Here is a 13,981-nt window from a genome sequence, read left to right on the forward strand (position 1 = left end):
GCAGATCTCTGTGAGTTCGAGGCCAGCCTGGTCTACAAAGAGAGTTCCAGGACAGGCTCCAAAGCTACAGAGAAACCCTGTCTCAAAAAACCAAAAAAAAAAAAAAAAAAAAAAGAATGCCAAGAATTCTGTCTTTCGAGACCAGCCTCTCATTGACTGTGGTAGCCAGGGAATCCCTGCCTCTCCAGCACTAGGGATTACAGACATACCACCATGCCCAGCTTTTTCACGTGGGACCCGAGGGTTGAACTCTGGTCCTCGCGCATACAAGACAAGCACTTTACTGGTTGAGTCCCCTCCCTGCAGACCCTGACTACTGGCTCTTCCTCTTCTAGCTTCTGCCCTAATTTGTCAGCCATCTCAACCAATCTCAAGCTCTCCCACAACGTGGCAGTATCCTTTGATCCAGCTCCCCGTGGGAAAGAGTGGTCGAGGGAGGCAGGGGCACAAGGTGGTGGCTGTAGTTTTGGTGGAACCCCTTGACATGCTTCCCCATGGTGTCACCTTCTTGGCCTTTGGGAACGGTGCTCCAGATATCTTCAGCGCCCTTGTGGCCTTCTCAGACCCACGCACTGCTGGTCTGGCCATTGGGGCTCTGTTCGGTGAGCACAGTTCTGTTGGGGTGTGGCGTATTGGGGGGCCCCCAGGATGCCCGCTTCTGAGCTCTGCTCTGCTGTCTTCCAGGTGCAGGAGTGCTGGTCACCACTGTGGTGGCTGGAGGCATCACCATTCTGCACCCCTTCATGGCTGCGTCCAGGCCTTTCCTCAGGGACATCGCTTTCTATATGGTGGCTGTGTTTCTGACCTTCACTGCACTTTATCTCGGCAGGATCACGCTGGCCTGGGCACTGGGTGAGCAGTCAGGGGCAGTCCACGACAGAGTCTCTGGAAGTCTCTGGGGACAGAGAGGTTGATTTGATACAGAGTGACAAATTCTACTCAAGCCAGCACAGGATAAGCAGGGACCGTGGAACCTGGAGACTTTCAGATGTGATTGTCACCCCAGGGGCCTCACAGTGAACTCAGTCAATTCTGATTAAGAGAGACCAATAATGAGGGTCAGGGAAGCCAGGAAGGGACATGAGGCCCAGGGACAAGCCACAGAGGGGGCTGTTACTCCCCGTTTCTCTGGTGCGGGGAGGGGTAAATGGGAACCTGGCAAGGGTGTTGAGCTGGAGCCACCCAAAACGCATGCTAGCAGTGGAAGGGAATAGGCCAGAGACAGGTTAGCCAAGTAGGAGGGTATCTGGGATCACATCCCAGACTTGCCTGTCAGTCTGACTTCCTCCACTTGAGTAACCCACACTTGCTTCTCTAATGGAGGGGTTTCAAGGCAGATAAGCAGGAAAGGTGGGCCTAGAATGCCAAGGAAAAGGTGTGGAGACTCAAGATGGCCACTCACCCACCAGGACCACGCTAGGCTGACACCTGCCGCCTGGACGCTGGCTGATGGCAGTCTGCACCTCTGCCTGCAGGTTACCTGGGCCTCTATGTGTTCTATGTAGTCACGGTCATCTTCTGCACTTGGGTCTACCAACGGCAGCGGAGCAGGTCTCTGGTCCATTCTGTGTCTGAGACACCAGGTGAGGAACCTCCACAAGGGGACAGACGGGACTGGGTGCCTCTGGCCTTTCCTGCTGCCTCATACCCCTAAACTCAGTCTGTCTTCTGCTTGGCCATTGCCTTTCCAATTGGTTTCCACCTTATTCAGGCCATGTCTATCCCCTGGTTTGTGATGCAAGCCTCAGAACCCTCTCGTCCAGGGTCACAGGTCTCTATGGCATTATCACAGTTGGTCATGTTAGTACAAGTTGAGTGTGCTTCTGTGCTCAGGAAGAATTCAGATGAGCCCTATAGGCACAAGTACAGGGCACAGGTAGACACATACACACAAATGCACTTCCCCAATATATACACACGTACACAACACATACGAAATGCACAGAAATACACAGCATACAAAACAAGATCTACAGAAAACACACATGCATGCCCGCAGACACACAGTATTTGCACACATACAAACAAATGCACTCACAAATACCAACATGGCACACAGACACAAGTAGCCCACAGGATTCGAGTGTTTGCTTCATATCAGGCATGTTATCTGATTCCGTCTCCTTGATGACACTTCTTTGACATAGGGATTCTTACTTCACTTTTCTTGGAGAGGAAACAGACCCAGGGAGAAGCCAAGTCCTCCAAGGATCTAGAGTAGGGTACAACCAGCACCCTAACACCAGACCACTGACCCAGACCCCAAAGGCCACACCTGGGAACCTGCAAGCCACTCTGCATAAAGCCTGTAGGGGGCAGGACTGTCTCATTTCTGGCCTAGAGCAGGGACTGAGAACCCTCCTACAGGAAGGCTACTGGGATTTCCCCCTCCTCCCAGCTAAGCAAGCCTGCCCCGCTGCCACATCTGCAGATACACAGAAGCTCGGCAGGTTGGGATGGGAAGGTTGGACCTGCCCTTGTCTGGGGTGGGTGGGGGCTGCTTTCCTTTGAGGCTTCTCACAGGCTCCAGGTCTAGTGAGAGCTGGAACTTTAGAAGAATGTTCTAGACAAAGCAAAAAGCATTGTACTTGGTTGGGTATGCACGTGTGCATATGCATATATGCGTACACACAATAAATGAGTGTAATAATTTTTTTAAAATCCTAGACTAGCCTGGGGCCCATAGCGAGAAAAGGGAAAGAGAAAGCCAGTGTAGCCACCAGGCACTTTCCCGCCTGTCGGGTGTTGTACTGTGCATTTCCACTGTGATGTTCCGCAAGTCATGTTCCCACAGTGTGGGGATTTGTGAGTGTGCGTGGCCATTGCTGAGAAGGCTAAAATGCAGGGTTCAGGCAGTGCATGTCTGGCATGCCCAGGGCCCCGGGTTCCATCACCAGCACTGCTTAAATCAGGCACAGTGATACATGCCTAGCATCCCGGTACTATGGTGATGGTACCATATGGTGATGAAGGCTGGAAGAAGTCCAGGGTCAGTCTGGGCTATGTGAGATCCTGCCGAAGAAGGAGGGGATAAAGAGGGAGGGGGCTGGACATTTGCATATTAACTCTGCCCTGTCCCAGAGGTGATCCCCCCAACCCTGCATGGTTCTGGAGGGTTCTGTGATATTACAGGGCATGTTAACTGTGCCTACCCTGCTCCTGTCTCCTACAGAGATACTGTCTGATTCAGAAGAGGATCAGGTGTCTTCCAACACCAACAGCTATGACTATGGTGAGCCCAGGCTCCGGGCCTATGGGGACAGGGATGTCCGGAAATACTGGGCTTGGTTCAGGGATGCTCTGCTGAGCTGCGAATGCATGGGAATAGGCCTCCCTGGAGGAGCCAAGCACAGCCACACCTGCCCTACCTGGTACACACAGGCGATGAATACCGGCCTCTGTTGCTGGGTCAGGAGACCACTGTCCAGATCCTGATCCAAGCCCTGAATCCCTTGGACTACAGGAAGTGGAGGACCCAGTCAATGTCCTGTAGGCTCCTGAAGGTGGCTAAGGTAAAGTCCCAGGATCCAGGCTCCTGGCCTTATGACTAATACAGTGTGGGATTTGTTTGTTTGTTTTTTGAGACAGGGTCTTACTGTGTAGTCTTGGCCGGCCTGACACTTGCAATGTAGACTGATATGACCTTGAACTCACAGCATCCACCTGCCTCTGCCTCCTGGTTGTTGAAGTTAAGGCCATCATCCCCAGCCACTGTGGCCTTTCAGCTGGAGTCCACTGAAATGCCCTTTGCTGGCCAGCCTGGGATGCAGTAGGGAAACTGAGTCCTCAGGCTTGGCTGGTGACCTGACTCAGGGCTCTCTACCCTCTATAGAAGAAAACAAGTGTCTGTTGGGGACAGGGAACGCACCAGTGGCCTTGTTAGTCTCAGGAATACAGAATGAACTGTGTTTGTGCTTGTGGCTATGACGTTGTCTGAGCTTGGTTCGTTCAGTATGAAATGGGATTGTTGGGGAGGGGACAGCTCATTGGCGGAGCACTTGCCTAGCATGCAGGAAACCCTGGGTCCGTCCCCACGTCACATAAATGAGATGCAGTGAACATGCCTCTAATCTTGGCTCGAGGGGGTGGAGGCAGAGATGAGGATAGCATGCATGCAGGCTTGGAACTGGGCCTGCCACGGAGCACCACAGAATGGGGGAGCTCTGCTGCACCTCCTCTCCAGCTGACACCCTTCCACGTCCCCAGTTGCCTGTGGAGTTCTTGCTGCTGCTCACAGTACCCGTTGTGGATCCCGACAAGGATGATCGGAATTGGAAGCGGCCACTCAACTGTCTGCAGCTGGTCATCAGTCCCCTGGTCCTGGTCCTGACCCTGCAGTCAGGCGTCTGTGAGTACCCCTCCCCCACCACCTCCCTCCTACCCCAGAGCCTCTTCAGAGACTCCAGGGCATGCTTATCCAACAAGGGACTTCCCTATTAGTGGGCCAGTCCTGCCGCCTGCAGGTGGCACTGTAAACAGTGGTCCCCAGACCACGTCCAGCCCTCTGCCTATCTTGTCTCAATCAGACACTGAGGACTGGGGGATGTGCAGGGCTCAGAGACGGAGCACTTGTCTAGCAGCTAAGGTGCTGGGTTTCATGTCCAGTACTATACTACCACCAAAAAAATAATTAGAGAATAAGGCTGGGCATGGTAGCCAACTCCTTTAATCAATCCCAGCACTCAGGAGACAGAGGCAGGCAGATCTCTGAAATTGAGGCCAGCCTGGTCTACAGAGTGAGTTCAGCCATTACTATACAGAGAGACACTCTTTTAAAAAAAAGTGCGTATATGTGTGTGTGTCTCATGTATCCCAGGCTGTCTTCAGCTCTCTACGTAGCTGAGGCTGGCCTTGAACTTCTGAACTTACTCAAAGCCTGTATCACCGCGGGGACTGGTGGGAGGAAGTGGGGAGGAGTAGGGGATCCCAGCTCCCTTTCTTGTCCCATAGATGGCATTTATGAGATTGGCGGCCTCCTTCCTGTCTGGGCTGTGGTGGTGATCGTGGGCACAGCTCTGGCCTCAGTGACCTTCTTTGTCACATCTAACAGAGAGCCCCCTAGACTGCACTGGGTAAGGACTGGAGGTCTCCGATGGGCAGCCTGGGTGTGTTCCTGGGGTGGTTTGCTGAATGATAATGTCTACCTACCCTGAAGGGGAGCTGAACCCTAAGCCATTTCACCTGTTTAGGCTTCTTTTTACTTTGAGTGGAATCAATCAGCTTATCTTATTGAGATAGTACTTCATACTTTTCAGTTGTTATGTTTTGTTTTTATTTTTGTTTGTTCGATTATGTGGACAAGGGTTTGGCTTGCATGTGTATCTGTGCACTATGTATATGCCTGGTACCCTAAGAGGCCAGAAGAGGATGCTGGATCCCCTGGGACGGGATTACGTATGGTGATGGGCCAGCCAATGTGGGCACCAGAAACTGACCCAGATCCTCTGCAGGAATAGCAAGTGCTCTTAACTACAGGGCCAACTCTTCCAGCCCCTATTTTTTTGTTGCTTGTTGATACAAAGCCTTACATAGCTCGGAATGACCTTGAACTCACTAGCTCCCCCCTCCTCCCCTCCAGTTCCAGTGCTAGGATCAGGTGTGTGCTTCCACACCAGGTTTGCTTGTGTTTCACGGTGCTGAGGATGGAACTCAGGGTCTCAAGCACACCAGGCCAGTGTACATTCCTGGGAGTGGAGTCACTAAGTCCATGGTGACTTTGGCTTTCTGAGAAACCTGGGACTGTTTATGGAGAGGACAGCCATCTGCCCTAATGGCCCTGATGTCTGTAGCCTCATCGTCAGGACTCGGTGATGTCAGGGGCTTTGTCCAGAGATTTATTTTCCCCCAAACTATACTTAAACTCACTTATTTCAGTGTCTTGAGATAGGGTCTCTTGTAGCCCAGGTTGGCCCCAAATTTGCTATGTAAATTGGAACTTGAACTTTTCTGACCCTCCTGCCTCTGCCTCCCAAGTGCTGGGAAAACAGGTGGTGCTGGGCCCAAACCCAGGATGTCGCACATGCTCAGTGAACATTTTACCATCTGAACTATATCCCTAAGCCCCAAGGTTTTCACCATGTAGACCAGGCTGGTCTCATGTAGATATACAGGAGTTCCATCCCCAGAAGCCACATGGTGGAGAGGGTGAACTGACTCCTCTAAGCTGTCCCCTGACCCCCACATTCTCACTGTGGCGTGTGTCCCCATGCGCACACAAAATAAATAAATGTAAAACCTTTTTTTTTTAAGTGTAGAAAGCCAGGTATCGTAGTGTGTGGTTTTAATCCCAGCACTTGGGAGCAGAGGCAGGAGGATCACAGTTCAAGGTCATCACCACCAGCCAGGGCTGAAAGTTTGAAGACAGACTGTGCTTTGTGAGACCCTCTGTCAAATAATAACAATAATAATAAAGGATCCCCACCACCACACCAAATAGCACTGAGCTCCAACCTTTCCTTGATTGCTTACTGTATGACAAACACTAATGACCTCACTGTCTTGAGCACTGTGCCATTGGCTCACACCCCAGCCTGGGTTCTAGGTACTTGCGACCCAGCTTATGGATAACCTGAGGCTGTGTCCTACTGGGCGCTGGCTGGGGTCCCATCAGGATGCCCATCCCCTCCACAGCTCTTTGCTTTCCTGGGCTTCCTGACCAGTGCCTTATGGATCAACGCAGCTGCCACTGAGGTGGTGAACATCTTGCGGTCCCTGGGCGTGGTCTTCCGCCTGAGCAACACTGTACTAGGTCTCACCCTCCTGGCCTGGGGGAACAGCATTGGAGGTGACTTGGGGCTCTGGGGTGACTCTTTTCTTCCCTAGCCATAGTCGTATCTCAAGAGGACATCCAGGGTGTATATATTGTCTGCACCAGTTGGGTGCCCACTGTCATTTTTAAGTGACTTATCACTCTGTGTGTGGTGTGTGAAATCTATTACAGCCAGCCATGCTTACCTGTATATGTGGGGTTGTGACGCACAGGCTATCCCACATACATACCTATACCACTTGTTTAGCCACAGCAGCTTGGTTATGGTTGACCAGGCTGCCTACCCAGCTGTCCTTTAGCAAAGGCCTTTGAGCGTCTTACAAAAAAGAACACACAAAGGTGCCGTGAGAGCTAGTGGGGTATAGTACTATACCCCTAGGGTTGCCCCCAGTGAGAAAGAGCGGAGTAAATGGAATTAGAGTGGAGGGTGTCTTAGGGGGTGCTGGGTCCCCCAGAGGGCCTGACTAGGTAAACAGGAGCCTGCCCCTCACAGCCTACTCTCTCTGCAGATGCATTCTCGGATTTCACACTGGCCCGCCAGGGCTACCCTCGGATGGCGTTCTCAGCCTGTTTTGGTGGCATCATTTTCAGTATCCTTTATTGGGGCTTCTCTGAGCCTCGGTGTGGTGTCCCAGCACTGAGGGTCACAGGTGGGCTCTCAGCAACACCCCTGGGACTGGCCAGGGACCTACGGCTTCATCTTTGCATTTGTTGTTGGGGAATTGAGAGTCCACTCTTGTAGGGCTCTTGTGAAAGCCTCACCCTCAGGTTAGCAGAAAGGAGCCAACCTGGAATGATCTACAGGTGCGGCTTTGGCTCTGCCTCAGCTTCTTACTGTAAGGCTCAGGGGTGTGGTCATTTAGCCTCAGTTTCCCCTTCTGCTTGAGTGCTCAGGCACCAGGCACTTCTGACATTCTTAAGCTGAGTGCAAAATAGGCTCTTAACATCCGTTTTATCAGCAACCTTAGCAGCAGGTGCTCCGAGTGGGAGGACCCTGGGGGTAGACAATAAAGAAGGCCAGGCGCCCAGGGCTGGGGTGGAGCTGCTGTGAGGGTGGGCTGCGGGCTCCAGCACGGCTTCCTGAACTGGCTGCAGACATCCTGGTGGGTGTAGGACTGGGCTGCTTGCTGCACATCGTCCGGAACCACGCTGCAGAGGTGAAGGTGAGGACGGCTAAGCATGACTGCAGAATATCCTGGAAGGATTTTGCATGGGGGTTGGGGTTTCCCTGCAAGCAGACAGAGTCGCTAAGATACAGCTTGCATGGAATGGGCAGGCGGCCTGCGGCTTTGGTCCTGTTCAGCTTTGTCAGTGCCCTGGAGTGACGACAGACCCCAGCTACCTGGGTATGCATGCATGCATGGAGCTGGAAGTCAGACCCCAGTACTGCCCACACGGAGGAGCTGGGAGAAGGGAGATGCCCCAGAAGGTGGGGCCCATCACATTAAGGGAGGGCTCTTGTTATTTTTTGATTTCAGTTTTTTGAGACAGGGTTTCTCTGTGTAGCCCTAGCTGTCATAGAACTTGCTCTGTAGACCAGGCGGGCCTCAGGCTCACAGAAATTCACCTGCCTCTGCTTCCTGAGTGCTGGGATTTAAGGCATGGGCCACCACCGCCCGGCCCAAGGAAGACTCACAGGCTGGCCTGGGTTCTTGTGAATGCTAAGACTTGACTGAGACATCAGAGACATGACATGTGTTTTGGGGAAAGTCTATGGGGCACACACGCTAAGCGTGTATCATGCTACCCCTGCACCCCTAGCTCTGGAGTCTGCTGTATGTATGCACGTGTGTGGACAGTTATACATACCTGTGCACACACAGAAGCTGAAGGTAGACACTAAGTGACCCCATATAGGGTACTCACTGAACTCAGAGCTCAATGATTTGGGTAGAGTGGTGGCCAGCCAGCCCCAGCAATCTTCCTGTCTCTGCCCGCCTCCAGTGCTAGGGTTATAGTAGTCATGGGAGGGGCATCCAAACCCAGGACCTCATGTTTGTGCAGCAAGCGTTTTCACCCACTGAGCCATACTACCACCCTCCCTCCCACCACCTCAGGCCCAATACCCCAGATGTCAAGGCGGGATGCCTCATTGACATTCTACAGGAAGATTTTGCACAAAACAAGCAAACCCGTTCCCGGGGCCACCTGTACTACTATCACATGCACAATACTGATAAAGGGCTGACCACAAGTCCTAAACACCGTGCACATCCACAAAGCTGCCACTTCTTTGACTCTCCATTCAAACCGAAGGGTTGGAAGATGTGTCTACTGCACACTTCCATACCCACCCTAGGTCTGCCCACCCCCACCCCCAGCTTTCTCCCTGCATTCTGCTTGTCCAGTATCTTGATGAAGGGTGTTCTCAGCCACACAGAAATCAGTATATAAAATGCAGGCAGAACCAGATATGGAGGTGCACACTTAAAATCCCAGGACACGGGAGACTGAGGCAGAAGGATTGCCTCAAGGTCAAAGCCAGACTAGGCTGTGGAGCATGATGCTGTGCCCAAAAGGTGTTGGGTGACGGAGGATGTGGTTCGGTTGGCAGGGTGTTTGCCTGGCATGCATGAAGCCCTGGGTTTGAATCCCCAGCACTGCACAAGTGTGGCGTGGGAACACATGCCAGTCACGCCAGCGCAGGAGGCTAGGAAGAACACAAGCGGGCACAAGTGGAGGCTGGTAGGTAAGACACTACACTGCAGACCCCATAGCCGTGGGTGCTGAACAATCTCTCCTGTTCTCCCCACAGCTGGAACCAGACGGACTGCTGGTGTGGGTGCTGGCTAGCGCCCTGGGGCTCAGCCTAGTCTTCTCCCTGGTCTCTGTCCCGCTTCATTGTTTCCAGCTCAGCAAGGCGTATGGCTTCTGCCTGCTCCTCTTCTACGCCAGCTTCCTTGTTGTGGTCCTGCTCACGGAATTTAGGGTGATTCACTTGAAGAGGTCTGACTGAAGCTGCTCGGCCTGATGGTTTAGGGGTGATTCTCCTACCTCCTGATAGGAGAAGTGGAGGTGGGGGGTCTCTGCGGTTCCCATGGGGCTCCAGGGAAGGTGGTGTGTCACTGCGGGAACAGTGTCCTGACTACCAGCACCCAGCAGCCTGAGTGTGGGGACTTGAAGCTGGCTTTGCTGGGGACCACCCCATCCCCCATTTGAATGACTGCAGAGGCCTTGGGGAGGGCAGCCTGTCAGCCCCCGTCACTCCTGGGCTTTGGGCAGCCCTGTGCCTCCCTCTTAAGCTCTTCCATGGTCCGCAGCCTCAGCTGAGTCCTGCACCAGTGCTGGCTGAACAGAGCCAGCGGGTGGTTTCTCAGCCTCCTACGTAGTGCCACAGGCAGAAGAAACAGGTCAAGTTACCGGTTGTGCATGGTACTGTGCCAGGTGGCTCAAAACCACCTGGATCCTACCCTACCTGGTGAGTGGCAGCCACATTGGGCCATGGATCCAGGTTCTTCTAGAACTTTCTGTTCAGAACTCCCTGGCTCCCCAACCTACAAAACAGGAGCCAGCCTGGGTCCTGTGCCTACCTCAAGGGGAGCCAGGGGCAGAGCCTTGCCACAGGGGCTTCTCACAAGTGGTGTGACTGGCCTTTTTTTTTTTTTTTTTCCCTTTTTCGAGACAGGGTTTCTCTGTGGCTTTGGAGCCTGTCCTGGAACTAGCTCTGTAGACCAGGCTGGTCTCGAACTCACAGAGATCCGCCTGCCTCTGCCTCCCAAGTGCTGGGATTAAAGGCGTGCACCACCATCGCCCGGCTGTGACTGGCCTTTTAAAAATGCCACTCACTCCCTGACTGCTTTCAGCTGAAACTTGATTGTTTTTGGTCCCCCACCCCCACCAAAAAAAGAAAGAAATAAAAGACAAGTTATTTTAAGTGTACCAGAAGAGGCCCACAGGTCTCCTCTGTCCTTTGCCTGGGCAGATGACTGGAAGGCTGGGTGGGGCTGGGTGGGGTCAGTAGAGCCCCTGCCCCCAAGCTGGAAGTTAAAGGCAGCAGCATCTACAAAGCAGAGGCTTGTTTATTGACACACCAGAAATTTGGGTACAGTGGGCTTCCAGGTAGCAAATCATTGTATAAAACCTTCTGACGTGGCTCCTGATCATACAAAATGATTGTCTGCATGGTGTGGAGTAAGGCTGGGGTGGGGGAGGGGAAGAACATGGTTCCGTAGCTACCCCTGCTAGGCTGTGACTGAGCCCCAGTCCCCACTCAGCTGAACTGAGGGAAGGGCGTCTGGGCTAGACAGGGTCCCAGGGCATCTCAGCTCACAGCCTGGGCCACATCCATCTGTCCCCTGCTTAGCAAGTTTGAGAGTCAGCTTGGTGTGCCCAAGGTGACCCTGTGGGGATAGGTGTCCCCAGTCTACATGACTGGGTGGGGTTTGGCGCCTGGCTGGTATGTGCTAAACCCAGGGGTTCTGGTACCTCATATTAGGCCCCAGACTGGTCCCCACACCTGGGCCCTTCTCCCCTATGCTAAGGGGTACTTAACAATTCCTGGGGTAGAGGAAGGCCTAGGACCAGGATGCTCAGAGGCCCTAGGCCCTCTGTAGAGGCCTCCCCTCTTTTATTCTTCCAAAATGCCCATACACAAAAACTAAGGCACCCAGCTATGCAAATGAAGCTGCTTCTTCGGAGAGAGGGCTCGGGAGTCCAGGCTGAGCTCCAGTGGAGGCAAAGAGCCTTTCAGAGTTAAGGGGATGCTACCAGTCTCTTGACTGCTTGTGGGAAGCAGTGGTTTTCCCAGAGGGGCTGTGCTTTATTCAGAGTGAAAACACCCGCTTTCCAGCTTGGCCCCAGGATCAGCTGAGTGGGGTGCTGGACCTAGCTCTGTCTCCTGCAGCTGCGAGAACATGAAAGGACCTATGCCTGCTCAATCTGAGTCCCAAGAAGCAACAGGCATGGAAGGCCAGGTTAGATGAGGTGCCAGGAGGTAGGAGACACTTTCCCAGCTCTCCCCAAGCCTGCTCGCCTACTCCGTACCTCATCCCTTGATGGACACAACAATGGGATGAAGGGACCACAGGAGATGGAGGTGGCTGAATGCTTACCTGACCCTCCTCCCCCACCCACCTAGTTTATGAGAGCCTTGGGGAGGTCAGTCCTCCTTGTGCCTCAGAGTCCATGGTGCGGTGGCGCCAGGCTGCAGTGATGGACAGGGAGGGATCCTGGGCTGTGGCTCCCTCCCCAGCCTTCAGCACTGGCTCAGATGAACTCTGCTAAAGACTCCCAGAAGGGACACGGTTTACCCTGGGTCAAATTCCTGGGGCCTCCTGCTGGGCCTGGCTTCCCACAGGGACCTCCTATCACTTCCATCACCCACAGACACTGCCGTCCTGCAGGTGGTGGGGTTTCTTCCTAGTGGTTTTGTCCCGAATACCAGACATGGACACCTGTGACGGGTGTGGGGACTACTGGGGACACTGCAGGGATGGGGCCCGAGGCAGCAGCAGGGAGGGCCCACCTGGTGTCCCCAGGAAAGCTGGCATTGCTGAGATGGCACAGCCTGTTTAAGGGGCTTCTGGAGAAGAGGGCTTCCAGAGATTTCCATGGTAGGAAGAGCTCAGTCAGGCCTGGTCCTCTAGCCCAAGCCAACTTCTGAAGCTCAGGAAGACAGAGCAAGGCGGTTCAAACCAGTCCCGGCTAGTCTTTTTCTGTCTGTAAGTATGTGCATATATGAGTGTGTCTGCATACACACGGGTTCCATACGTGGTAGTACATAATACTGTGGGGTTATTGCATAGAAGAGCTGGCTTCACGGGGCCCGGCTAGGTGACAGTCTGGGAACGCTGGCGACTGCCAGGAGGCTGCTGGGTGGCGGGACCAGGCACGCTGCCCCTAAGCTGCTGCTGCAGCATCTCCTGCTCCCGGGCATGCTCCTCGTACCACTCCTAGGACAAAGGCGAGTGCTGCTGAGAGGTGGCTCACCTTCCAACCCACTTCCCCCAGCTGATGTGGGGGACAGCAGAAGAGCCTGCACTGGGTGAGGTCAGCGGAGGCAGCCAGAATCCCACCCACCAAGATAAGCACCCACCACCACCAAGGGGATAGGGACAACGGCCCACAGGGGCTCTGCAGGAGCTCAGGCCTCTCCAGGCTCAGTGTCACCTCCATTCAGACAAAGCTTCTGCTGCCCTCTGAGGGGTCACAGGGGCCTTTAAGTTCACAGTTGCTTACCTCCCAGCGTGACCCAGAAAGTCAGCCTCTCCCAGGGTCTGGGGTACTGGGGTAGGGCCAGTGTTAAACAGTTCCCTCATAGTTTAAAACCAGACCCCAAGCGACAGACTCTCCAGAGTGAGCCCATGGCTGCGCTCCCTCGTTAGCAGAGGGGAGATTGAAGCCTGGCGTGGGCTGGCAGGCTGGGGGAGGATGGGAGTTGCCTGGCCTCTCCTGGGCAGCTGCCCTGCTGCTCTGTGGGGCTTACTGTTCTGTCATTTTGGGTGGGGTCTGTGGCGCCAGGGCTCGGTGGCCTCCAACCACAACTTCTTGTGTTAATGAAGCTGTTGCATAGGAAATCCAGAAACCCCAGAGGAAGTTGAGCTGAGCAGGGCTCAGGCCGTGGGTTCTGCTGGGAGGGCAATGCTGCCAAGCACGTGGTGTTTACATTACAACAGCTGCCGGCATGGTGAGACAGGGAAATGGTGGGAGGAAGGAAGTCTCCCAGTCAAAATGCGACCTCCCTGAGCCCAGCAAAGCTTATTTCCATCGAGCAAGGGGGGGGGGGGTGAGCAACCACCAACCACCCTGCGTGGGCAGCAGGTCCTTCAGGGCCTGCCCGGTCTCTTCCCTCACACATCTCTAGAAAGAACCACAGGGTCATTGGATGCCCTCAAGGGGCTGGATGGGAAAGTGGCCACTCAGGAATACATCAAAATGTCAAAGCTGTGAAGTCTCAGTCCTGAGTCCCTGGGAAGACATGGAACCTTCCCGGGCCCTCCACCAGAAGGCCCCTACCTGGATCTCCTCCTGGTCCCCCAGGGCATTCGCCCCTACCTGGATCTCCTCCTGCCCTCCCCCTCCCCCCCCCAGGGCATTCGCCCCTACCTGGATCTCCTCCTGCCCTCCCCTCAAGCTCAGGTCACTTTTGGTTCTTGATCTCCGTCCCAGAAACACCAACGAATTTTGCTAGGGAGGAATGGAGGCTGTGAGGTTTGTGTGGCTGCAGATGGCACGGACTCACCTGGGCTTGGGCCCTAGGGCTGTACCACAGAG

At 54.1% G+C, this 13,981-nt stretch overlaps 2 protein-coding genes across 3 annotated transcripts in view; one reads left to right on the top strand and one right to left on the bottom strand.

Moving 5' to 3' along the window:
* Positions 1-10,355, top strand: part of Slc8b1 (solute carrier family 8 member B1) — a 20,194-nt gene extending 9,839 nt beyond the window's left edge. Inside the window, exons 6-17 of the mRNA XM_026778384.1 lie at positions 336-393; positions 497-602; positions 685-852; positions 1,476-1,583; positions 3,173-3,232; positions 3,382-3,512; positions 4,207-4,348; positions 4,951-5,072; positions 6,631-6,784; positions 7,279-7,359; positions 7,865-7,932; positions 9,525-10,355. Coding sequence (XP_026634185.1) covers positions 336-393; positions 497-602; positions 685-852; positions 1,476-1,583; positions 3,173-3,232; positions 3,382-3,512; positions 4,207-4,348; positions 4,951-5,072; positions 6,631-6,784; positions 7,279-7,359; positions 7,865-7,932; positions 9,525-9,725 — 1,399 coding nt within the window. The 3' untranslated portion in view covers positions 9,726-10,355. The remainder of the gene's footprint in view (positions 1-335; positions 394-496; positions 603-684; positions 853-1,475; positions 1,584-3,172; positions 3,233-3,381; positions 3,513-4,206; positions 4,349-4,950; positions 5,073-6,630; positions 6,785-7,278; positions 7,360-7,864; positions 7,933-9,524) is intronic.
* A 415-nt stretch (positions 10,356-10,770) lies between these two features.
* Tpcn1 (two pore segment channel 1) overlaps positions 10,771-13,981 on the bottom strand; it is a 59,482-nt gene continuing 56,271 nt past the window's right edge. For both annotated transcript variants that reach the window (XM_026778392.1, XM_005371867.2), the window contains exon 28: positions 10,771-12,660. In XM_026778392.1, coding sequence (XP_026634193.1) covers positions 12,538-12,660 — 123 coding nt within the window. In that variant the 3' untranslated portion in view covers positions 10,771-12,537. The remainder of the gene's footprint in view (positions 12,661-13,981) is intronic.

This window comes from Microtus ochrogaster, unplaced genomic scaffold, assembly GCF_000317375.1.
Source record: "Microtus ochrogaster isolate Prairie Vole_2 unplaced genomic scaffold, MicOch1.0 UNK132, whole genome shotgun sequence".
Classification (NCBI taxonomy): domain Eukaryota; kingdom Metazoa; phylum Chordata; class Mammalia; order Rodentia; family Cricetidae; genus Microtus; species Microtus ochrogaster.